The sequence below is a fragment of the Desmodus rotundus genome, chromosome 9 (genome assembly GCF_022682495.2).
Source record: "Desmodus rotundus isolate HL8 chromosome 9, HLdesRot8A.1, whole genome shotgun sequence".
Lineage (NCBI taxonomy): Eukaryota > Metazoa > Chordata > Mammalia > Chiroptera > Phyllostomidae > Desmodus > Desmodus rotundus.
Window position 1 is genome coordinate 112,561,599 of NC_071395.1, and position 14,508 is coordinate 112,576,106.

At 61.2% G+C, this 14,508-nt stretch overlaps 1 protein-coding gene across 4 annotated transcripts in view; it reads left to right on the forward strand.

Annotated features, from left to right (window-relative positions):
• RNF213 (ring finger protein 213) overlaps nucleotides 1–14,508 on the forward strand; it is an 81,822-nt gene that overhangs the window by 45,483 nt on the left and 21,831 nt on the right. For all 4 annotated transcript variants that reach the window (XM_053930744.1, XM_071219430.1, XM_071219429.1 and 1 more), the window contains 13 exons: nucleotides 502–695; nucleotides 912–1,067; nucleotides 1,620–5,231; nucleotides 6,643–6,779; nucleotides 7,105–7,200; nucleotides 7,951–8,069; nucleotides 8,840–8,959; nucleotides 9,411–9,568; nucleotides 9,921–10,068; nucleotides 10,202–10,337; nucleotides 11,888–12,079; nucleotides 12,741–12,886; nucleotides 14,017–14,171. In XM_053930744.1, coding sequence (XP_053786719.1) covers nucleotides 502–695; nucleotides 912–1,067; nucleotides 1,620–5,231; nucleotides 6,643–6,779; nucleotides 7,105–7,200; nucleotides 7,951–8,069; nucleotides 8,840–8,959; nucleotides 9,411–9,568; nucleotides 9,921–10,068; nucleotides 10,202–10,337; nucleotides 11,888–12,079; nucleotides 12,741–12,886; nucleotides 14,017–14,171 — 5,369 coding nt within the window. The remainder of the gene's footprint in view (nucleotides 1–501; nucleotides 696–911; nucleotides 1,068–1,619; nucleotides 5,232–6,642; nucleotides 6,780–7,104; nucleotides 7,201–7,950; nucleotides 8,070–8,839; nucleotides 8,960–9,410; nucleotides 9,569–9,920; nucleotides 10,069–10,201; nucleotides 10,338–11,887; nucleotides 12,080–12,740; nucleotides 12,887–14,016; nucleotides 14,172–14,508) is intronic.

Below are 14,508 nucleotides of genomic sequence, written 5' to 3' on the forward strand. Positions count from 1 at the left end.
GTGCCTTACCTGAGGTCGCAAGTCAGACCCCGAAATGGAACAGGACTCTCTCACCTGGTCCAGTGCAGGGGATTCTGGGGAGCCAACCCACCTTCCCTGTCTAGTCAGCCTTTTCTGATGGTCCCGGGGCTTTTTAAACTCCACCAGCCGCTTCGAGGTTGGTGTGGGTCGTGAGTGCAGGAGGAGGGATGGTCTCTGTCCTGAGAAGGGACAGATGCCTGGTCCCCACCACCTTTCCACCCAGGTGACTTTATCCCACCAACAGTCCTGCGCCCCTACCCTGCGCCCCCCCACAGCACACTGGCATCGCGTCACCGGTCCCAGGGGAGCAGCGCTCGCCAGGAGCAGGGGACAGCCAGGGAACGCGAGGGCTTTTGAATCCTGTGCGGTGTCTCACTGGTCTGACTTCCGCAGAGAAGTGACTTGTGCCACTTCTTGCTGGATGCCCTTGTGGGTGCTCCCCGGCCCTGACCCCGGGTTTCCATACCTTCCACGTTACAGGAAAGTCTCTCTACGTGAAGCGGTTGCATGAAACTCTGCAAGTGAAGTTCAGTAGGAAGAATGTGCCTCTGAAAATTATCCGACTGATCGACCCTCAGGTGGACGAGCACCAGGTCCTGGGCTCTCTCCTGCCCTTCCTGAGTGCCCAGTACCAGACAAGACCCATGCTATTCCACTTCGACGTGACCTCCTCGGTGAGTGCCCCCGGGTCGCTGCCCAGTGGCCGCGGCACAGAAGACGCGCCTCCTATATCCTGTCCCGCCTCCTCCCCTGCATAAGGAATTTCTCGGTCACGTATTGGTACTCAGTCTTACCCTACCAAAGTCCAGGATGAGAAGGTCCTTGGGGTGGGCGGCCCGGTCTTCTGAGGAAGTACTTACAGACCCATGTCACTGTGATTCTGCTTTTAGGTGAAGACTGGAATCTGGGCATTTCTTTTCAAACTCCTGATCCTACAGCATCTGATGGATGTAAACGGGAAAATGTGGCTTCGGAACCCGCGCCACTTGTACGTCGTCGAAATCCTGGAAGGACACTCGGCGCCGCCTCAGAGGCCTTCCAAACGGGTGCGCAGCCCGGGCCCGGTGCCCGCACGGTGGAGTGGGGTCCCTCGGACCCGTGGGGTCCCCTACTTCTGCCTTAGCGGAGCAGCAGAGTGGTCTTAGCAAAGAAAAGTCAGGCTTTAAACCTATTCATTTAAATGCCTGGAATAAAACCAGTTTCATCAGTTAGCAGCATCTTAAATTTGTTTGACTCGTGGCTGATGCTCTGGGCCTGGGGTCAAGGCTGGCTGTGCCTCTGGGTGCAGGAAATTCATCCGCTGGGAGGGTCTGTCTTTCCCGATGTGGTGGGGGGGGGCTTTCATCGCACACATTTCCTAACAAAAGGGAGTGTTATGCTCGTACCCACAGCGGGGATTTGGTGGCAGGTGCTCCCAACAGGCCCTGAGCCGGCAAAGCTGTGGCCCCTGTGCAGACAGGAGGCTACGGAAACCGCGCTGTGACGAGCGGTTTTTCACGAAGTCCTGTCCCATCTAGACAACGTGGAGGGTTCAAACACGAAAGCGTCTTTAGAGGAAGTGTAGTCCTAACCATTGTATTCGTCTCTTTCCTTTCCAGGGGACACACGCCCCCCAGTTCAGCTTTCTTGACATCTTCCCCAAAGTCACCTGCAGGCCTCCCAAAGAAGTGATCAACATGGAGCTGCACCCTCAGGGGAGCTGCAGAGAGCCAGGAATGGATCAGGCCGAGTTCTACAGCGAGACCTTCCAAAGACCTTTCCAGTACTTAAAACGGTTCCATCAGAAACAAGACCTGGACACGTTCCGGTACCAAGGAGGCCAGGTCGAAGGCACCCCGGAGGAGTGCATCCAGTGCCTCCTCATTTACTGTGGGGTGGCCAACCCGTCCTGGTCGGAGCTCTGGAACTTCGCGCGGTTCCTGAACTACCAGCTCACCGACTGCGAGGCCTCTCTCTTCTGCGACCCCAGAATCGTCGGGGACACCCTGCGGGGCTTCAAGAACTTTGTGGTCACCTTCATGATTTTCATGGCGCGTGATTTCGCCACGCCCACGCTGCACACGGCCGACCAAAGCCCAGGGAAGCACGTGGTCCCCATGGAGGGCGTCCGGGAAGAGGACATCGCCCCTTTCTCTCTGCGCAGGAGGTGGGAGACGGAGCCGCACCCGTACGTGTTCTTCAACGACGACCACACGTCCATGACATTCATCGGCTTCCACCTGCAGCCCAACCCGGAGGGCACGGTCGACGCCATCGACCACGTGAGCAAGAAGGTGATCAAGAAGGACGTCATGACGACGGACCTGTACCAGGGGCTGCTGCTGCAGAGGGTGCCTTTCAACGTCGACTTCGACCGGCTGCCCAGACCTGAGAAGCTGGAGCGGCTCTGCATGGCGCTCGGCATCCAGTGGCTCACTGACCCCGACGAGACGTACGAGCTCACGACGGACAATATGCTTAAGATCCTTGCCATCGAGATGCGCTTCCGGTGTGGGATCCCCGTCATCATCATGGGGGAGACCGGCTGTGGCAAAACCAGGCTCATCAAGTTCCTGAGCGACCTGCGGCGCGGCTGCGCCCAAGCCGACACCGTGAAGTTGGTCAAGGTCCACGGAGGGACCACCGCAGACACGATCCACGCCAGAGTCCGGGAGGCAGAGAGCCTCGCCCTCGTCAACAAGAGGGAGCATCAGCTGGACACCGTCTTATTCTTCGATGAGGCCAACACGACGGAAGCTGTCAGCTGTATCAAGGAGGTCCTGTGTGACCGCACGGTGGGCGGCCGGCGGCTGGCGGAGGGCTCCGGCTTGCACATCATCGCAGCCTGCAACCCATACCGGAAGCACTCCCCGGAGATGATCTCCCGCTTGGAGGCCGCCGGCCTGGGCTACCGGGTGAGGGCCGAGGAAACGGCGGACAGGCTGGGCTCCACACCGCTGAGGCAGCTGGTGTACCGGGTGCACGCCCTGCCGCCGAGTCTGACTCCTCTGGTGTGGGACTTTGGGCAGCTGAACGATGCCACAGAGTGGCTGTACATCCAGCAGATCATCCAGAGGCTGGTGGACGCCACCGTGATCAGCGGCGACGAGATGCAGGTGATCACCGACGTGCTGGCCGCTTCCCAGCGCTTCATGAGGAAGCGAGGCAACGAGTGCAGCTTCGTCAGCCTCCGGGACGTGGAGCGCTGCGTCAGGGTCTTCCGGTGGTTCCACGAGCACAGTGAGATGCTGCTGTCCCAGCGGGGCGCTGCCGCCCAGGCGCCCGATGCCCCTGGGGATGGCGGCTTTGAGGAAGACCCCGTCCTCTGGGCGCTGGTGCTGGCCGTGGGCGTGTGCTACCACGCCTCTCTGGAGAAGCAGGAGTCGTATCGGAAAGCCATCTGCCGGTTCCTCCCGCAGCCGTACGACGACAGCAGGGCTGTGCTGGACACGATAACGCGGGCGCAGGACCACTTTCTGGAGGGTGTGCCTCTGCGGAAAACCATCGCCAGGAACTTGGCCCTGAAAGAGAACGTCTTCATGATGGTCGTCTGCATTGAGCTCAGGATCCCCCTCTTCCTGGTGGGCAAGCCCGGCAGCTCCAAATCTCTCGCCAAGACCATCGTGGCGGACGCCATGCAGGGCCAGGCCGCGCACTCAGACCTCTTCCGGAACCTGAAGCAGGTCCACCTGGTGTCGTTCCAGTGCAGCCCGCACTCCACCCCCCAGGGCATCATCGGCACCTTCAGGCAGTGCGCCCGCTTCCAGCAGGACAAGGACCTGGGGCGGTATGTGTCTGTGGTGGTGCTCGACGAGGTCGGCCTGGCCGAGGACTCGCCTAAAATGCCCCTCAAGGCCCTGCACCCGCTGCTGGAAGACGGCTGCATCGAAGACGACCCCGCCCCCCACAAAAAAGTGGGCTTCATCGGCATTTCCAACTGGGCCCTGGACCCCGCCAAGATGAACCGGGGCATTTTCGTGTCGCGCGGGAGCCCCAACAGGAGAGAGCTCGTAGAAAGCGCCAAGGGGATCTGCTCTTCAGACTCCCTCGTGCAGGAAAGGATCAAAGGCTACTTCGCGCCCTTCGCCAGAGCCTACGAAACCGTGTGCAAGTGCCAAGACAAGGAGTTCTTTGGCCTCCGGGACTACTACAGCCTCATCAAAATGGTCTTTGCCAGTGCGAAAGCTTCCAGCGAGAAGCCTTCCCCGCAAGACATCGCCCAGGCCGTCCTGCGGAACTTCAGCGGCAAAGACGGCATCCGCGCGCTGGACTTCTTCACGGCCAGCTTGCCCGAGGCCCGGCTCTCCGAGGAGGTCGGCACCCTGCGGCTGATCGAGCAGAACCTGTACGGGGACGCCGCGCAGGCGCGGGCCGGGGACCCGGAGGACTCGGAGTCCCGCTACCTGCTCCTGCTGACCAGGAACTACGTGGCCTTGCAGATCCTGCAGCAGACCCTGTTCCACCGGGACCAGCAGCCGGAGATCATCTTCGGCTCCAGCTTCCCCCGGGACCAGGAGTACACCCAGATCTGCAGGAACATCAACCGGGTGAAGGTGTGCATGGAGACCGGCAGGACGGCGGTGCTGCTCAACCTGCAGAACCTGTACGAGAGCCTGTACGACGCTCTCAACCAGTACTATGTGCACCTCGGGGGCCAGAAGTACGTGGACCTCGGCCTGGGGACCCATCGCGTCAAATGCCGGGTCCACCCGGACTTCCGCCTGATCGTCATCGAAGAGAAGGACGTTGTCTACAACCACTTCCCCATCCCCCTCATTAACCGGCTGGAGAAGCATTACTTGGACATCAACACCGTGCTGGAGGCCTGGCAGAAGGACATCGTGGAGGAGCTCAAGGCCTGGGTGGACAGCTTCGTCAGGGTCCCGGCAACGTCGGTGGGAGCCACACACAGATACAGCCCTTCGGACGCCTTCATCGGCTACCACTCGGACACCTGTGCGTCTGTGGTGCTCCAGGTCCTAGAGAGGCTGGGCCACCGGGCCGTGACCCACGAGCATTACCAGAAGGTGCTGGAGGATGCCAAGTTGGTGCTGCTGGACTGTGCCACGCCCGATGCCATGGTCCGGCTCAGCACCAGCTCCCTGGGCCTGTTTGTGGCAGAGTCCCTGTCCCAGGAATACTACTACCGGCAGCAACACGACTCCTTCGCGGACTTCCTGCAGGCGCACCTGCGCACGCCGGATGCGGAGCGCCACGCCGTCTTCACCGAGGTGATTGTCCCCCACTTGCTCTCCCCTCAAGAGCCCTTGGTCCCTGGGGTCAGAAACTCAAGACTCCCCCCCACCCCCCATCAGTGTCTAGGAAGCACAGGGGGGTATGTCGAGACTTCGGCTTCCTCTTCGTGCTGAGGAGGCAGAGACCCACCTATTCATGTTCGGTCCGTTTTCCCCGAGTGTGAGAGCCTGTTTCTGTGCTGGGCCCTGTGCTGAAGTCGCCCTGTGCCCCGCATGCATGCGCTGTGACGGGACGCGCCGCGTTTGAGAGCTGCGCCTGCGCACTGGGGACCAGAACGCACGTGGCCTCGGTTCTGGCCCTGGGTCGGCACCCGGGGCGCAGTGGGAAGACGGACTCATGGAACCCTGCCATCCATGTCGTTCCATGGTGCTATCCCCAGGCAGCAGGGCAGGCTGTGAGGTCAGGTGGGACCTTCTGTTAGAGCTGGCCCCCAGTGGACTGTGAGGCCTGGCTGGGAGGGGGTCGGGCAGAGAGAGGGCCTTGCTGGAGCGAAGGCGGCAGGCAGGAAACAAGGCGGTGTATATGAGACCGGGAGGTAGTGGCTGACGGAGCTTAGCGTCCAAGGCTGTGAGTGCCCAGAGGCGGGCTGGGGAGCCGCTGGACAGACTCCGTGGGCGGCCCCGTAGGGAGGGGCGGGGTGGAGAAATGTGTGTGGAGATGCGGGGAGTCCGGTGAGAGACTGCCGTAGAAGAAGAAGACGTGTACTGGTGTGGGGCGGGGGGCTGCTGTGAGCACTTGAACTCCACGACGGGCAGGCGGAATTGCGGAGCGGGAGTAAGGAAGCGCGGACGGCCGATTCCACGTGAGGGAGACCGCCGGGTTCTTCCTGGCATGGCCGCAGGTTTGGTGAGTCACAGCAGAGAATCCTGGAAAGAGCAGCAAGTTTGGGGGCGGGGTGAGCCCCACTGGGTGCCCCTCTGACGCCCAGGGGGACGTCGTGTCTGCTGTGCAGTCAGGCACAGGCATCGGAGCCCGAGGTCAGCCTGCCCATGAGGAGAGTCTTGGTTGTGCTGAGCGGTGTGTGGGGGCAAAGGAGACTCACGGGCTGCCATAGGAAGGCAGGGGCCTGTCTCACCGGCTAACTCCCCTGAAAGTAGGAAGCGAGGTCGTCAGGGAGACGCGGCATTTGATTTGTGCTGAGCCCCATGGGAATCTCCCATGGGAAGCAAAATGGGAAGAGGCCCCGAGTCTGGGAAGCAGACCCTGCCTTAGGGATGGCCCATCTCCTCCCCGATGCCTTTTGACTGTCGGGAGTTTCCCTTGGCGCCGCCTCATTTTAGCAGCTCCGGGGTCGCACCCCCTTCTGTCCCCGTGCAGCCTGCACCTCGCCGAGCACCCTCCTGTTTCGGGAGGGGCGGAAACAGTTTGCCCTCCCTGGCTTTGCAGATTACCACTTTCTCCAGACTGCTGACCAGTCACGACTGCGAGGTTTTAGAATCGGACGTCACGGGCAGGGCTCTGAGACCCACGATCCTGTCTCTACAGCAGTTTGACACCGAGTACTCCTTCCTGAGAGAAGTCCGGTGAGGCCCCGGCCCGGCCCCTGCCCCTTCCCTCGGCGCTTCCTCCGCAGCCCTGGCCGCATGGCTGTAGCGGCACGGGCGTCGTCACCAGCACCGGCTCCTGAACGCGCGGGCCTGTGACTCTGAGAAGGACAGTCCTTCCTCTGGGTACACACCCTTCTCGGGAACCGGTCCTCGCAGAGCCAGACAAAGCATCTCCTGGGGTTTAGTCTTCCGCCGCTGGGTCGCCCCCTCACGGGGCAGTTCCCATCGCTGGGCGTAGGGGGGCCTTCGTCTCCCTGTTTTTAGGGTGGAGAACTCACTTGCCTGGTGTCCCTTTTCTCAGGAAGTGCGTGACTCACACGGCTCCGCGGAAGATCCTCATCATTCAAACGGACTTCGAAGACGGCGTGCACAGTGCTCAGCTCATCGCCTCCGCCAAGTGCGTTCTTGTTCTTCCTCTCAGAGGTCACGGAGGACCCCGATTCACGGGGAAGTCCGAAAGGGTTCCTTCCCAGAAAGCAGCACAGCCTCAGATAAACACAGAATAGAGATCAAAACAATTCTCCCTTTCGTTTTCCCAACTGTGGACTAGAGACACCTCTTCCACTAGGAGAGGGGAACAGGAGGAGGAAAGGCCGGCAGCAACACAAACGGGGAAGTACAAGAAGCCCCAGACCATAGTAGGACCTAAGAGAACCTCCTTGTGAAAGATGGGGCTGCAGGCTTTTGGTCGCTGTTAGTTTTAAATTAAACCAGTCGACTTATTTGTAGCATCTATATAGGAGAGGCACGGTGCTTTCAGAACTGAGTCCCCTGTCCCTGAAAGTGACCTCTGGACCCGTTCACGCACCGGAAGCCTGGGTTCACAGCATGGTTGTCTGTCTACAGCCCCCCGCCCCCCGAGATGGAAACTGTCGCTAGACTTGCCCTTGGCTCTAAGGGTGCGGAGAGCCCAGCAGGGAACCCAGCAGGGAGCCCAGCTCAGGGTTTCTGACCGATGAGACGAGCCCCGTTGAGGCAGACGGACCCGGGGTCGGGGTGGGAGGGGGCCTGGCTGGAGAGCCACCAGCAGGGCCTGAGGCGGACTGCGCCCAGCATGCTCTCCAGCCCCGGCACCGCCACGGTGGTGCTCCTCGGCTTTGCTCTTGCTCTGACTCATTCCAGTTTGGCTTGTTCGTCTGCAACACAGGTATTCCGCTATAAACGAGATCAACAAGCACCAAGGGCATCAGCACTGTGTCTTCGTCTACTTCATCACCAAACTGTCCCGGATGGAGAGCGGAAGGTCCTACGTGGGATCCCACGGAGGTAGGACAAAGAGATCGACGGATGTGGTTACGTCAGTCATGTTGGAGGAATTCCCAGCTGGTCCTGCAGTGTCCACAGGTGCTCTTAGGGTAGTAACGTTAATCTCAACATTTAATCTCATCCTTTAATGTTAATCTCAACATTTCAGATGCGATTAGATTTGTTACGACCGCTCCCTGCAAAAAACTCTCACCTCGGGACTTGCTCCTCCAACATACGGTGTTTCCTTTTTCGACTTGCACAGAAACACCTAGGTGGCCTGTCTGGTCCCTCACCTTTTACTGCACAAGAGAAGCTATTCCCGACTGACCCGTGACGGACGCACCGGTCCTTCACTCCTGTTTTGGGGGGGGGGGGTAGTACCACCTTAAACTATCCGTTTCCTTGTCTCTTCCCCGCCCCTCAGGAAAGGCTCACCGAATGTTTACTAGGTGAGGAAGTTGGAGTTCCACGCACAGGCACATGCGGTTCGCGCTAGTACTTCCATAGACGGGGCGGGGGGGGGGGGGGGACCTGTGCGGCGCCCCGCAGCCCTGCCATGACGCGGGCAGCGAGTACAATCCCCATGCGTGACGGTCGCGCAGCCCTCGTCTGGGCCGCCTCCCCAAGTCAGTTATTTCGGGGCCACACGGGTGGCGGTGTGTCCGCGCCGATCAAGGGCTCACATGGCAGCAGTGTGGCGAGCACCAGGGCGTGGGCCGTGTCCCTGCTCTGCCTGACGAGTGGACCGGAAGGGACAGGTGGAGATACGGTGGCTTCGCTCCTCACAGGGCTGTGGCGGTCTGTGCACATCGACGACCTCCGGAGGTCCTCGGTCATGGTGTCGGACGTGACGAAGCTGCAGGACACGACCATCAGCCAGCTGTTCGATCCAGCCAGTGAATCGGAGTGTACGTCTCCAGGGGAAGTCTGTGGGGACACAGGACTGCGGGCCTGGCGGCCGGGCGGAGACGGGAGTGCCGCAGCAAGTGTGAGAGCAGGGCCGTGTGCCCCTGGGCCTCAGTAGCAACTCCGGCGACACCCGAGGGCCCCCTGCTGCTCCCCGAGGACGATCAGAGGCTGTGTTCTGCTGGAAGAAGCAGCTCAGTGGGTGCTGAGGTGGCAGAAGTGGGTGCCTGCGGCGCATGTCCCCTCTGCCCCCGCATCAGCCCTCAGAGCTGGGATGGAAGTGAGGGGTTCCTGCTGGACAGCCTGAGTGTGGACCAGAGGCTGATCTGCGTACCCTGGGCCTGTCCTTGGGGACGCTGCCACAGCCAGGAGCCAGCACCCAGCTCGTGGGCCTGGCACCAGCACCCCGGCTGTCTTCTGGGCTGTCACCTGACAATGTCACTTCTGTTGCAGCTGAGGTGGGACATGGGGCTGGAGATGGCCTTGAGGATGCGATGGAAGTGGAGACCCAGGAACCGGGGTCCACGGCTCAGGCGGACATGGAGATGGACATGGAGACGGACCATTCCAAGCCGATGGGAAGCGGGACCTCCGGGCCCCGGAGTAGCCAGGTGAGTGCAGCTCTCCCGTGCCAGGGGCCTCCCGGGGGCTGCTGGGCACCCTCAGGAGTGCCGCACTTGCCCCGGGGGACTGAAGAGGGTCTTAGAGTGCAGCCAAGTCACGAGGACAGGGTCTGCCGGGGCTCCTCCTGCCATCTCCTGGCTGGTCTGCTCTGTCCCTCCATCACCGGCCGAGTCCTGGGCACACGGGACCATGTCGCCGTGGGTCCACGAGGAGCTGGGCATGTGGACATCCGGGGAGCTTCGCCCAGCACCCACCCCTCACGCTGCTACGGGGCCTGGCTGCAGCCGGGCCTCAGCCTCGCAGGGGTGGCTGAGGGAGGCTCGCTTGTGTCCTTGATAGACGCCGGCCCTGGACACCAGCCACCTGCTGCGCAGCTGCCTGCAGAGTGCCGTGGGTCTGCTCCAGGACCCGCGCGAGCGCAGTCAGCGCAACATGAGGCGCGTGGAGATTCTGCTCGGCCTCCTCAGTGAGGACGACACGCACAAAGGTGAGGTCCCCAGGGTCCCCGCGCGGGACCTGGAGCCCCAGACCACGTGAAGGCCGTTGCCCTCCCGGTGGCAGGGCCCGCGGCGCAGGGTCGTGGCACGGGGCCAACAGGCTTGCTCTCTGCTGTGTTGCAGCCGCTTTCTCCCGGGAGACCAAGCGGCGTCTCCACGACCTCTTACGGAGGCAGGAGAGCTTCACGTTCACCAGGGAGCAGTGGGTGCAGGAGGAGGCCTCCAACCCCGACGCCCTCCAGGAGGCGGGCACCTTCAGGTACCGGGCCCGAGACAGCAGGCACACGCCCCGCGGGGGGCAGGCCGCCGGACCGCGCTTTCTCCGAGCGATTCAAAGCGATCTTTTATTTCCCCCCAAATGAGTACGAGATGGTCTGGGTGATGGTTACATGGGGGTTGGCCGACTCTTTTCCCTGCTTCTGTGTGCGTTTAAACCTGTTCTCGGAGGATGCAACCTCTGGCCAGCCTGCCACCAGCTGCAGAGACAGGCGATGCTTCCGGTTACTACACTGCGAAGGTGGCGTGTAGGGAGGGAAGAGAAATTACCTTCCCAGACCTCCTGCTTGAGGCCATTTGATAACTACGAAAACGAGATCCTGGGGAATCCATTTGTAGCCCGTGGTCCTTTTTCCACAAACGCCTTTGCTCAGGAGGAACCCATGCTGACCTGTGTGGGGTGGGGGGGGGCTGGACCGGATCCCGGGGGAGGGCCGCCGCCCCCATTGGCAGTGTCGTCTCAGCCCCTATTCCTCACTCAGGCCCTCAGTTCCCTGCTCTGTGAGTGGCTGGGCCCGGCCCTCCCGACTCTGCGGGACTCGGCTTGGGGCACCTCAGTGGGAGCGGCTGGGGCGCCACCTGCGGGGGACGGCGCCTGGGAGCTTATCGATGTGGTTTTGTTGCTGTAGGGGTTTTTCTGCATCTCTTTCTTCTCCGGTTATCCCGAATTTCTTCCCTGGTTGTACTTCCTGAGTTAGGGATTTTGTAAGAGATGAACCTGGAAGGGTTTTTGTCTCTCTCGGGCACACCTGAGGACTGTACCAAGTACTCCTGTTTCACACAGAAGCCTCTTAAAGCCTCACTTTCTGTGCCCCTTGCACACGCCGCCTTCATTCCTCAACTGCCTGGCTGGCCGGGTGTTCGGAGGGGTGGGACGTCCCACCTTTCACCACCCTGCTGCTTGCTGTCGCTTTGGGACTGGTCCGTCTCACCTGCAGTTCAGGGTGGGTCAGAACTGCATGCATTTAGCTCACCTGTGTCAGGTGTCAGATGGCAGGGGTCAGGTGGCCCTCCAGAGCCCGCTGCTCCACGACCTCAGCCTTGGGGACAAACTCTTCACCCTCCATGAGTTTCGGGCTGGTCCAACACCCAGAGCCCAGCGTCTGCACACCTGCGGGTGCGTCTTCCCAGCCTCTCCCTGCGGCCAGCGTTCAGCTGTCAGCTTTGCAGCCTTCCACCCTCTTTGTAGTCTGCATCCCCCTCAATCAAGTGGTCTCTGTGGCCATTGTCACGCTTCGTTTCCTCAGTAGACGGTTCTGAATTCTCTCCGGGTCCCTGTGTCCTACAAACATAAACACTCACGTAGGCATTCTCTTCTGAAAGTAGAGCCTGCACTTTTCTCCCCGGTGTTAATTAGCTAGGGTTATAGTTGATTACGCACCCCCCTCGCTGCGAACGCAGGGTCCTGGAGTTAACGGCAGCCAGGTCCAGTGTGCCAAACCAGCAAGGATGCGCCCTGACTGGGGGTCGCCTTGTGGCTTCCCTCTGCGGCCGCTCTGACCCAGGGCTGGGGCCCCCTGTCTCTTGCTGCAGGCAAACCCTCTGGAAGCGGGTCCAGGGCGCCGTGACCCCTCTGCTGGCCAGCGTGATCTCCGTCATCGACAGAGACGGCAACCTGGAGCTCCTGGCCGCGCCCGATGTGCCGTCGTGGACGAGAGACCTTTGGATGTTTATTTTCAGTGACCTGAAGCTGCTGAACGTCCCTCTCGCGGCGAATGCCTCCAGGTGCAGTGCAGACTTCCTTTCTGTGCTGCGGGGACAGCCCCGACCGAGCGCACCCTCCCGAGCGTCTGATGACGCACAGGCTGACTCCAGAGTCACACTGAAGTTCTCTAAGCCCCGCCCAGCGCCTCGCCTCAGCCTGCCCGCAGAAGCTGCATCGCACAGCTGCTCGGCGGGCGTGCTTCCCGGTCCTCTCTCCACCGGGGGCCCGCCCGGCCACTCCCCAGGCTGGGTCTTGCACCACGCAGGCTCAGCCAGCTTCCCCAAAGGTTCCTGCTGGGATTTTCGGGGCTTCGACTCCGGGGTACGAGGTTAATAAAGAAGGTAGAATAAGTGGAATTCAGGGTCAGTGGTGGATGCACCGGGAGGAAAAGACAGCTGATTAGGAGGCAGACTCCTTGGAGAGTTGAGTTCTGTCTGCGCAGGTCTGGTGAGGTCTGGGCCCCCAATATCTCGGCCCGTGTCTGTTCTGCCTGCACAGCGGGTGACGCCAGGTGGTCCTGGGTCCCTCCCTCACAGGAACCTGAGGCCCGGGGGCTGTCCGGGAGGCCTCAGAGGCACCTGGTCTTGAGCAATGAGATGGCTGGGCTTCAGAGTACCCCTGTCCCGTGTCTCAAGTGACACCTCACCAGCCCCTTTCTCTGTCCCCCTTGCTCCACGGTAGGTTCAGAAGTGAGATGTCCCACATCCCGGTGCCGAGCCACATGCAGCTCTCAGGGGACAACTGCAACAGCGTCCCGTTCAGCTGGAGAATCAAGGACTACGTGGAGGAGCTGGGGGTCCAGGCTCAGTACATCTCCGAACCCGCAGGTGCGCCCCAGGACGTGGTGAGGGGCCCAGGGTGGGGCGCTGCCACAGGTGGCCATTCCCCTCCCGAGCGAGGCTCCGGGGCAGCAGTGATGCGGGACTCAGGAGGTGTCCTCCGCTGGTCCTTTCTCAACCACTGCCCGCGACGAGAGCAGAGCGCCTTCGTCCGAGCCGACTGTCCGTGTCCCTCCTGAGCCCCACGGCGCCTCAGGCACTGTTGTCCCCAGCCTTGCGGTCTGGCCGTCAGCCTTCCGGGGACGCCGGGGGTCGCACAGCACTGTGGGAACAGACTGGTCTGGAATGAAGTGATCTTCTCAAAGTCGACTTCCAGCACTGCCTTTAAAACATACGGGGCTGCCCTGGCCGGGTGGGTCAGTGGGTTGGAGCGTTGTGTTGTAAACCAGAGGGCCACCGGTTTGATTCCCAGTCAGGCCACAGGCCTGGGTTGCAGGCCCGGTCCCTGGTTGGGGTGCTTGCGAGAGGCAACCAACTGATGTTTCTCCCATCCATGTTTCTCTCTGTTTCCCTTCCCCTCTCTCTGAGATAAATCAGCCTGTCCTCAGTGAGGATAAAAAAATAAAGGAAAACAAAATCCAGGTCAGGGGACCTGAAGACGAGCTTGTTTTTCTAAGTCAGTTCCTGCCACTCATTCTGAGCAAAGCGGAAGCAGCCTGTGTAGGAGGAGAGGAGAGTATTTCTTGGTTTGGAGGCCACACCCACCCACACAGTTCTGCCATCGGGCCACACCCTGGGCCTAGAAGGCCTCCTGGCTGGAGCAGCAGGTGACCCCTGGCCCTGGGGTCCCTGAGGCCTCTGAGGCTTGGCTGGACTTGCTAGGTGTGCACTCAGCCTGTCTCAGGGAGCCTGGTCCCAGTGGGGCCACTGAGGCTGTTTGTCACCGGAAGTTAACATCCACTCTGCCTTAGTGTCCATTACTCCCCTGGAAACCAGCTGCAGTGTCCAGGCGTGACCTCAGAATCGGGCCACCTGCTGCCCTTGGCGGCCAGCCCGCAGACCCCGACCCACTGGGAGTGTCTAGGGAGCAGCGGCCCGGCGACCGTGGCTGCGCATCCGCGAGCCCGGGAAGGGGGTTTGCGTCCTCACCCCCTGACACTCTGTGGTCCCCCCCACAGGAGCATCCAAAAAGCTGCTGGAGATCTTCCAGCAGACGCCGCTGGGCCGCTTCCTGGCTCGGCTCCCTGGGGACGAACGGCAGCAGCTGCTCCGCTGCTACCTGCAGGACTTCCTGCTCTTGACCATGAAGGTGTCCAACTCGGAGGAACTGATGGTAAGTACCGACACGTGAGCAACACGCGCCGGCTGCAGACACGGCTCTGTGGGGCAGGACGTGGTCTGAGAGGACGCTGGTGCGTAACGAGGCGGCCGCACCGCAGCCCCTGGCCCAGGCCCTTAAACACGGAGCTTTCTGGGAACGTGACGAAGCCCTCCAGTTCTCCTGGAACACCTTCTTCTCGCTTTCTCTTGAAGAAAATGGGGTCAATGTGTAAATGACCGTTACAGGGTAGTGATGATGACAGAAATTCCCATGGAGAGAAGGGTACCCCTTCAGACTCCAGCACCTAAAAAAGGAAAGTGACGGATTCGAGGGGAATCTAGAACCAATA